Genomic DNA, 10,518 nt, shown 5'->3' with positions numbered 1-10,518 from the left:
TGTCTGTGTTACTGATCTTTGTATTAAAGGGTAAATTCAGCTAGTAACGATTTTCTCTGCCCCGGTGGGGTTGAGACACTCTGTGTTTCTGCATATGACATGCCAAACACTTCATGGTTTATGGACTGGGAGGTGAAAGCTGAAGACTAAGCTCTGTGCTGAATACTGTTGATCCTCACAACACTGATATAAGGGACAGGGAGGGCAACTTAATGTTATAGACAGAATTTCAGAAACCAAGAAGCCCCAGTGTGACATCTTTGTTCCACGTCTACTGAACTTTCATGTTCTAACTTCACAATTAAGTGTCATCAAGTTCAATTGTGGGCATATATGCTCATGCTTCTGTGATAGCCTTTGTTCTAAATGAGTCAACCAGTTACGATCTCCATTATTTAGAAAATGCATAGGGGGTGTGGGCATGACATGTTGCTGTGGGAGTCACCAGGTGCTGCCATGGAGGGAAAAGACATTACCTAAAATAAATAGCGATAACAGAAATAGCCAATATTTGGTAAACACCTCCTACTATACTTAAGTAAAGTATATTTCACATATACTTTATTTAATCCCTCAGTGACACTACAATGTAGCCGTTTTATCCCAATTTTTTTGATAAGAAAACAGTCTGAACGAAGATGAACGAGAAGGAAAAGTTCCCAAAACTATTGGGTGACTATGTCAACATTCAATCCACATCTTTCTGGGGACAAACTCCATGTCCTTTATACTACACTAACAGATTACACTAGGTAATTTTATTTCTCTCTTTTTTTTTTTTTTTTTTTTTGAGACAGAGTTTTGCTCTTGGTGCCCAGGCTGGAGTGCAATGGCACAATCTCAGCTCACTGCAACCTCCGCCTCCCAGGTTCAAGCGATTCTCCTGCCTCAGCCTCCCGAGTAGCTAGGATTACAGGCATGCGCCACCTTGCCTGGCTAATTTTGTATTTTTAGTAGAGATGGGGTTTCTCCATGTTGGTCAGGCTGGTCTCGAACTCCCGACCTCAGGTGATCCGCCGGCCTCAGCCTCTCAAAGTGCTGGGATTACAGGCATGAGTCACTGCACCCGGCCAAAAACTAAGGATATTTTCAAAGCAATTATGCTGGGTACACATTATGCACCAAGAATAGCTGGGTAACAGTGGTAACATAAATCTCTAGTTTATACCATTTAAGTAGCTTGGTGTCTTAGTTTAGAAACACTGGTTAATCTGATTCATGCTAATTTTTACTTTTAAATTATGATAAAATAGAACTTACCAAAAAATGGAATTATTTTGCTTGGAGAAAAGAAGGCTGTAGGGTGATTCAACAATATTTATTAAGTCTACTTTTTCATTTATGTTTATTTTATTTATAAACAATTTCTGTCTATTTTATTTGTAAACAATTTCTGTCTTTCAGAGAATGGCCAGCTATTGTCTATAGTGTGTGTGTGTGTGCATGTGTGTGTCTGTGTGTCTGTGTGTAGTAAGATTGCGTGAGGAAGGAGCTAAATTTCTCAATTGTAAATGCAGTTTGGCAAAAAACAAAGTGTTCACAGAGGCTAGGAAATCTGATCACTAGAGATTTTTAAAATTTGGAAAAATGATCAACCAAGTGGCCTGAGATTCATTTAAACCTGTAGCCTTTATTATCCTGTTGTAGTGGTGGGGGAATGAAGTAGTGTAATAATTGGATATTCCAGCTAATACTTATTGCTAATAGATGCATAATTTTCAAGGAAGTGGGATGCTGTCAATTATAGGAAGAAACTAAATCCTGAAATACACTTCTTCTTGGATTTAAAAAATACTAGGAAAGGTTGTACATGAGCAGAGGGCACTGTGAGCTTATTTTCTAGATTTTACTCTGAAGAACTAATGACACGAAGACTGTGCCTAGCTGAGACTTTTGAAAATAGCCCAAAGTATCATATCCTGAAACTTCATACTTCATAGAGGACTGCTCCAAAGACAGCAAACTTGATTTATATAATAAATTAAGTTCAAAAGATCTTCATAAATCTTAAAACTACATTCGATTATAAAGAAATCACCAAGTTTACCATTATGTTAGATCCCTCAATTGCTAAATATCACTTCCTCTTTTCAGTAATAATAAAATCACTAACCTACTTATGCTCATAGAAAACACTAAACATCACTTTTTCTGATCAGATGAGGGCAAGTCAGGGCATAAGGAATGAAAACACCTTTGTTATTTCCAAGAGATTTCAGGGCAATTCTTATACATCTTTATGTTGATTGAAAAGAAAAAAAATTATGCTACCTAAACATCTCCTGGGAATAGCAAATGTGCTTGCATTGGCTGAAAACCACAAGGGCACACTATTAAAATGGGAGTTATTCCAGACCAAGCTATTGGAGATCAGCACAGCTGATTATCCTGTTTTCCAGGTGGGGGCTCTGCATCACTCGTGACTAAAATGTCACACTCATACATCTGTGTTATCAACTTTCTGCTGCATTCCTTACCCAGTGCTTAGTCCGTTGGGACAAACATGCCTATGGCTTTACTAAGATCGAAGGCAACAGCAAGCTTGATCATGTTCAACTCACAAAGAAAGTCAGATGCAAAATAGCCTTTAAGAATATGAGTTTTTAGGCCGGGCGCGGTGGCTCAAGTCTGTAATCCCAGCACTTTGGGAGGCCGAGATGGGCGGATCACGAGGTCAGGAGATAGAGACCATCTTGGCGAACACGGTGAAACCCCATCTCTACTAAAAAGTACAAAAAAACTAGCCGGGCGAGGTGGCGGGCGCCTGTAGTTCCAGCTACTCAGGAGGCTGAGGCAGGAGAATGGCGTGAACCCGGGAGGCGGAGCTTGCAGCGAGCTGACATCCGGCCACTGCACTCCCACCTGGGCGACAGAGTAAGACTCCGTCTCAAAAAAAAAAAAAAAAGAATATGGGTTTTTGCCCTTCCTTTATAGAAAATAATCAGAAAACTTTCCTTTCCTTTTGGTAAATATAAAAACGCATTTTGAGAAATTTGTTTCCTCTTTAAGATATTGTATATCAAATGGTGAGGGGATGGAAATCGGGGGAAAATGTAAAACAAATGAATGGTAACCATATTAATAGAGAGAAAAAACAAGATAAGGAATATTATAATGAATAGTGTATTTTTTTTATTGTTTTTTAAAAACAGTAATGCTTGAATTGATTGCAAATTGGCTCCTATTTCCTACCTCTCCCTGGATCCACATCCTCTGCAGTGTGACTTTGTAATTCCTTCTATCATGAGGAGTCCATTTGCTCATCCCTTGTATCTGGGATATTCTCGTAACATGACCTGACCAATAGAATGTGGCAAAAGTGACTTGTGAGTTCCAGAGTCTAGGTCTCAGGAAACCTGGCATGCTTCTCTTCTCTCTTTTGCTCCTCTACCTTTTCCATACAGAATGCTCAGACTAGCCTGCTCAAGGGTGCAACCTATGGGGCAGAGCAGAGTCAGCCTGCTAGTCCCAACCAAGACCCCAGATATGTGAGAGAGCCCAAGACTAACAAAACTACCCAGGTCATCCACAGATGACTGCAGATACATGAGTAAGTTCAGCTCACATCCTCAGAACCACCCAGACGTCCTGTAGATGTATGAGAAATATTAAATGATTGTTGTTTTAAGCCACTAACTTCAGAGTAGTTTGTTATATAACAAAACCGCTGATGCAAATGGTATCAAAAATTGTTGAAAGAGAGAGAGGGGTTCAGGGTGAGAGCTGTAGGTGATTGTATCTGTGCTAATACCACATAGCCCTTTTTGGGGGATTGCCCTGAATAATACATTAGCTTTGCTATGAGTAAAATACTATATCCTCTGAATTGTCATGAATTATGTGGAGACATACGTGTTTTGGAAGTGTGAAAGTTCTTGGGCTCAGATAAAAGGTGTTACCATCTAGAAAGTACAGGTAGTTTATTTCAATTCTACTCCAATAACTAGCATGTCATTCCATTCGTGTAGAAATAAGCTACCTCACTATCTCACTATCTGAAATAGAAGTATGAACTGTGGGTAAGTGTGTGAGGACAATATCTGGGCAACCAAATTGGAGCTCAGATCCACAAACAGTACATTAAACAGTGGCGAAGTCGGTCAGAAATTCACTCAGAGTTGTTGTGTACTTGCCATAACCAGCTTAGTCACCTTGGTCCCAAGGTCATAGTTGATGAGAAGTGTCAAGTTAAGAGAGAAAGACTTCTAGAGATAGGTACATGCACAATGATAACAGGTGACATCTGAGAACCTAAGGAAGGGCAAAGAAAGAAACACTGCAAAGCAGATTCAAACACTTAAAAGCACAGCAGCTCGGGGCCAGTTAGTGTAAGAGAAAAGGAGCTCCATATGCCTCAGTAAAACCTAAGAGCATCACTGTACTGCATTTATTCATTCATTCACTTCACATGTTTATTCAACAAATGCTATGTATACTGAGATTTTTCTCTGGTCATTGTACTGGCTAGAACCTAAAGGAGTGAGACTATTAATTAGAGTTTACAATCTGGCAATGATATTGTTAGCAGTCCATTCACAAAAGGGTTAATTCAAGTTAAGCCAGCCTAAATGTTTATGCAAAATAGGATTTTTGCCTAAGTTTAAAGGGTATCAGAAAAGTGTAGCCATTGAGAATGACTCATTTCATGGTGTTCTCAGATGACTTAAGTACTATTAGTATGTTTCCATTTCTAGTGCAGGAACCTCCACGTTTTAGAGGAAAAGAGGAAAGAATTTGTGTAGACTGTGCCTAAGAAAGGTAGAAATTTGTTTACAATTTATTTAAAGATAAAAATAAAGAACTAGGTTGCTTTAAAAAAGGGAGGGAAAGAAAATCAAAATACATCTTATTTGAGGCGTTAAAACTTTTTTAAGAAAAATAATAAAACTTAGTAAAATAAAGTTGTATTCTTCTAAAAATAATTTTTTAAATCTTCAGCTGAAAATGAAAAGTACAGATTATACTAAGAAGCAACTGTTTGACATTCTGCTTTCTCAATAGTATTTAAAAACTCAGTTATTTTCAGAAATGAGGAAGTCTTGATCTGCTAGACGAAGGTCGGCTGCAGGTGGTGTTTATTGCTTTGAGATGGCAACGAACCATAAACCCTTCACTTGGTAAATATTAAACTGGCTGAATGAATCTAAAGCATGTCTGATATATAGGAAAAATACAGCCCTGTTAAGCAGTCTTGAAACCCACAAGCTACGTGGAAAACACAGATTCAACTACATCATAAAAATTCAGACAATTCCAGTTCAGGATGATGAATTGATCCTAAGCAATTTTCTTTCTCTCTCTCTCTGTCTCTGAAGACTCTTAAATGGCATTTTAAAAATAATAATGGGGCCGGGCGCAGTGGCTCACGCCTGTAATCCCAACACTTTGGGAGGCCGAGGTGAGGAGATCACGAGGTCAGGAGTTCAAGACCAGCCAGACCAACATGGTGAAACTCTGTCTCTACCAAAAATACAAAAAATTAGACGGGCATAGTGGCTTGCGCCTGCAATCCCAGCTACTCAGGAGGCTGGGGCAGGAGAATCGCTTGAACCTGAGAAGTGGAGGTTGCAGTGAGCTGAGATCATGCCACTGCACTCCAGCCTGGGTGACAGAGTGAGACTCTGTCTCAAATAATAATAATAATTATTATTATTGTATATATATATAAAGTATATATAATATATATTTACATTTATTATTATTATTATCATTATTATTATGGTTGCCGGGTGCAGTGGTTCACGCCAGCAATCCCAGCACTTTGGGAGGCTGAGGCAGGTATATCACCTGAGGCCAGGAGTTCAAGACCTGCCTGGCCAATATGGTGAAATGTCGTCTCTACTAAAAATACAAAAATTAGTTGGGCATGGTGGTGGGCAAATGTAATCCCAGTTACTTAGGAGACTGAGGCAGGAATAATCGCTTGAACCCAGGAGGTGGAGTTTGCTGTGAACCGAGATCACGTCACTGTACTCCAGCCTGGGTGACAGAGTGAGACTCGGTCTCAAAGAATAAAAATAAAATAAAAATAACAATGATATAACCTGTGTGAAGAGAATAGAAGAGGACTATCAAGGAATAAAAATTTTGACCATGTTCCTAAAAGCTGGATAATTGATAGAGAAGTGGTAAATTATGAATTAAGTTGAAAGAAATCAAACTTCGGAGTATGTGAGGAAGGGATAAGGCTTAGGAAGATGCCTACCTACCCTGAAGAATTCCAGAGAAATTAGAGGCATGGAAATACCAGATACAAAGAAGGGGAAGAGTGAAACATGGAAACGAAGAGTCAAGTCTGTCATCCAACTGACAGAAATTTCAGAAAGAGAGTATAGAAATAGCGCGTGAGAGAAAAGTGTCAGAAATTATAAGATACTTTATCTGAGCTAAATAGTACAAGTCATCATATGGATAGAGTCCACAGAGTAGCCAGCACATTGAAATAATTTATGTCTAGACATATTATTACAAAATTTTAGAACATCGAGGTTAAAGTAAATTTGCAACAGCCTCCAGAAATGAAATATTAAAGCAAAACAAAACAAATCAAAACACAGCTAACCCATAAAGTAGCAAGAATCAAATTTGTTTCAGCAACACTGGAAACTAGAAGTCTATGGACTAAAGCCCATGGACCAGGGACCACATCTGAGAGAAAAAGGATATGCCATCTGTTTATGTACATATGTCCATGGGAAGTTCCATAGAAATTCAAAGTTCTGCTGGAAATTATATTCAACCTAGAATTCTTTTTTTTAAGATGGAGTCTTGCCCTTTTGCCCAGGCTGGAGTGCAATGGTGCAATCTCAGCTCACTGCAACCTCTACTTCCCAGGTTCAAACGATTCTCCTGCCTCAGCCTCCCGAGTAGCTGTAATTACAGGTGCCCGTCATCATGCCTAGCTAATTTTTGTGTTTTCTTTCTTTTTTTTTTTTTTTTACAAACTAAACTGTCATCTCTTTATTCAATAAGATGTGTCTTTACAAGTTTAAAAAGACTGGACACCATTATCCTTTATGAATAATGCAGATAACCATTTTAAAAAACATTTTACTTGGTCGGGCACAGTGGCTCACACCTGTAATCCCAGCACTTTGGGAGGCCAAGGCAGGGGCAGATCACGAGGTCAGGAGTTCAAGACCAGCATGACGTGACCAATATGGTGAAACCCTGTCTCTACTAAAAATACAAAAATTAGCTGGGTGTGGTGGCATATGCTTGTAATCCCAGCTACTTGGGAAGCTGAGGCAGGAGAATCACTTGAACCCGGGAGGCAGAGGATGCAGTGAGCTGAGATCGCGCCACTGCACTCCAGCCTGGGTGACAGAGCAAGACTCCATCTCAAAGAAACAAACAAAACCACTTTACTGACTGTATTGTGACACGTTTATTAAGCATGAACCCCTATCAGTACTCCTAAACTGTAAACAATGAGGAACTAAGGTGTCAAAAGAAACACATTAGGGATCATATTAATAGACAAAAACCTTTACATTTTCTTATTGCATTTACACAATCAACACACAATAAGCAAAACTGAATCCTTTCTAAGCAAACATTTTTGCATATACTGCCTTCTCTTTATCTTTCTGTGCCTTTATCTTTTGTTTGACTTTCAGCAGTTCTGCCTGGATAGCTTTATCTTCTGGTGCTATCTCCTGTGCTTTCTTAAGATCAGCCAATGCTTGATCATATTCTTTTAATCCTTGCCATCCTTGAGCTCTGCGGTACAATGCTTTGGTATTTGATGGGTCTATTTCAAGAGCCTCCAAACAACTGTCAATTGCTCCCTGCCAATTTGACATCTTCAGTTTACAAGCACCAATATTCAGTACACAGCTTAAAGCTATAGGTTGCAGCTTGGCTCTATCTGCTGTCTCAATAACAGCCTTTGAACTGTCCACGTATCTTAAAACTTTTGCATATTTTTTAATGGCCATCTCCCAGTTCTGGGATTTGAAAAAAGTATTTCCAATATTTTTTAAGTCTTCTGTTATTAATAAAATTTTATCTACGTCTTTTAAATCTACATCCGCATCCTCAGGGAAATCTGGATGACTGTCGCCAGAGCCATCTTTTGGGAATATTCCCCAGTCATCTCCTTCCTTCAATTCTCCACATTCTGCAATAATGCACAATTTAGCAGGTTTTTCACCTTTCACTTCCACATTTTCCAATATCCTTGTCACTCCTATTCCTTTAATTACTTGGCCAAACACCACATGTTTCCCATCCAAATGAGGAGTTGGAACTGTTGTGATAAAAAACTGAGAACCATTTGTGTTGCGGCCTGCATTTGCCATGCTCAGTAAACCCTCCCGATCATGCTTATAGTGGAAATTTTCATCTTCAAATTTTTCACCATAAATACTTTCTCCACCTGTCCCATTCTGATTTGAGAAGTCTCCACCCTGAATCATAAATTTCTTAATAATTCGATGAAAAGGGCATCCTTTGAAATGGAGAGGTTTCCCAGTCGTGGGTCCAATGCCTTTTTCTCCTGTACACAGTGCACGAAAATTTTCCGCAGTTTTGGGTACAATATCTGCAAACAATTCTAAGACAATTCGACCAACTCGCTCCCCTCCTATGTCCACGTCAAAGAAGACTCGAGGGTTACTGGGGTTGGAGGGCTTGACTTGGGGGGACGGATGCGACATCTCGACTTGCAGACGCGTTTGGACGCAGGATCCCCGCACCTCGTGGCCGCCCGGCACCTCAAACTCCAGAGCGCTAGTCTCCACCGGAGACTAGCAGCGACGCTGACCGAATTTTTGTGTTTTCAGTAGAGACGGGTTTCACCAGCCTTGGTCAGGCTGGTCTCAAACTCCTGACCTCATGATCTGTCCGCCTTGGCCTCCCAGAGTGCTGAGATTACTGGCGTGAGCCACTGAGCCCAGCCTCAACCTAGAATTCTATACTTGGCTAGCTTAGCCTAGGTGCTCTGCTAAAAAGCAAAGTTTGAGGCAGGAATTAAAATACTGATACTTTGCTTGGGAGGTATAACCCTAAGGTGATGAGCATGAGAAACCCAGGAAGTGAGGCAAGGGAGGATGTGAAGCATCACTGCACAGCCATCAATTCACAACGAGCCCCAAAGAACCATACTCAGCATGTGTGTGTGCTCAGTTCAAGGGTCTTTTCTGAAAGAGCTTCAAAAGCCTATTAGGAATGTGAGCTAATCCATTAAAGGAGGGTGGCGCCATCTCTTGTTTTTTTTTTTTTTTTTTTTGTTTGTTTTGGTTTTTTTTTGTTTTTGTTTTTTTTTGAGACAGAGTTTCGCTCTGTCATCCAGGCTGGAGTGCAGTGGCGCAATCTTGGCTCACTGCAACCTCCACCTCCTGGGTTCAAGCCTGGCTGGTTTCGAACTCCTGACCTCAAGTGATCCACCTGCCTTGGCCTCCCAAAGTGCTGGGATTATAAGAGTGAACCACCACACCCGGCCACATGGCACCATCTCTAACAAATAGCACGTGTGATAAAGGTTATGGAGAGTTGTGAGGTTCTATAAAGTCAAAATGATGAGGCAGGGCAAACGGATGTAACCTGTAATTTTTCCTGGTGAGCAAGTTAGAGCAAGCTTACATTCTGGGGGATGTTTAAAGCTTCTGCTTTACAACTTTGAGAAATTTGAACCCTTTGAATTCCTGAGGTAGCACCCTACAGTAGGAGCAATGCTACCACAGGGAGAGGCCAACTGACTTAGCCATCAACTTAATTAATAATTACTAACATGATTGGGCAGATTTGTTACTTGAAGTTGGTTAAAACAAAATGATATTTTAACAAGATGATATGCTGGGTAATTTTTGATGCTTATGGAATAATACGACTGGTCTGCTCTGGAATTAGAACTTCTTAAAGCCAGGTACAGTGGCTCACGCCTGCAATCCCAACACTTGGGGAGGCTGAGGAGGGAGGATAGCTTGAGCCCAGGACTTTGAGACCAGCCTGGGCAACATGATGAAGCTGAGACTCCATAAAAAAAATATATATATTTACACAAAACTCAGCCATGAGTGGTGGCATGTGCCTGTGGTCCCAGCTACTTGGGACGCTGAGGTGGGAGGAGCCTGGGAGGTCAAGGTTGCAGTGAGCAGAGATCGTGCCACTGCACTCCAGCCTGGGTGACAGAATGGCTCTGTCGAAAAAAAAAGAAAAAAGAACTTCTAGTAATAGAGGAGTCCACGCCCTTGGCTCTAGGAGAACCTTTGGGGCCTCATTGCCATGTGCCCTGCTGGAACGTGCCCTCAGATTTTAACAATTGGGCTAAGGGTCCGAGCAAAGCCTGGTTTGAAAGGGCTGCAGAAACATGATGCTTTGACTCTGGAGGCCTTATGGGGGGCCCGGAAGTCTCCCCAAAGCAAAAGGGACCCTTTTCCTTTTCCAGGACCAGTAGGCCAACTTCATTGGTCAGGGTCGAGGTTTTGGCTCCGTGGGCCATGGGTCATTCGTCCCCATGGGTCCCTGTGCAGTGCTGCCCCTTGTACCCATGTCCCTCCCATCTCTGAATTTCCA

The 10,518-nt window shown here is 40.9% G+C and overlaps 1 protein-coding gene across 1 annotated transcript; it reads right to left on the bottom strand.

Annotated features, from left to right (window-relative positions):
• Window positions 1-6,945: 6,945 nt before the first annotated feature.
• Window positions 6,946-8,769, bottom strand: LOC105463252 (peptidyl-prolyl cis-trans isomerase D). Its single transcript, XM_071088403.1, has one exon. The coding sequence runs from the start codon at window positions 8,658-8,660 to the stop codon at window positions 7,548-7,550; it is 1,113 nt and encodes a 370-aa protein (XP_070944504.1). The 5' UTR covers window positions 8,661-8,769; the 3' UTR covers window positions 6,946-7,547.
• Between the last annotated feature and the right edge of the window lie 1,749 nt (window positions 8,770-10,518).

The sequence above is a fragment of the Macaca nemestrina genome, chromosome X (assembly GCF_043159975.1).
Source record: "Macaca nemestrina isolate mMacNem1 chromosome X, mMacNem.hap1, whole genome shotgun sequence".
Classification (NCBI taxonomy): Eukaryota; Metazoa; Chordata; class Mammalia; order Primates; family Cercopithecidae; genus Macaca; species Macaca nemestrina.
Note: the sequence above shows the minus strand (reverse complement) of the source record. Positions and strands in the feature narration are given on the sequence as shown.

What these genes read in the sequence shown, in the direction of transcription:
- LOC105463252 (XM_071088403.1), bottom strand. Translation starts at nt 8,660, where the DNA reads ATGTCGCATCCGTCCCCCCAAGTCAAGCCCTCCAACCCCAGTAACCCT.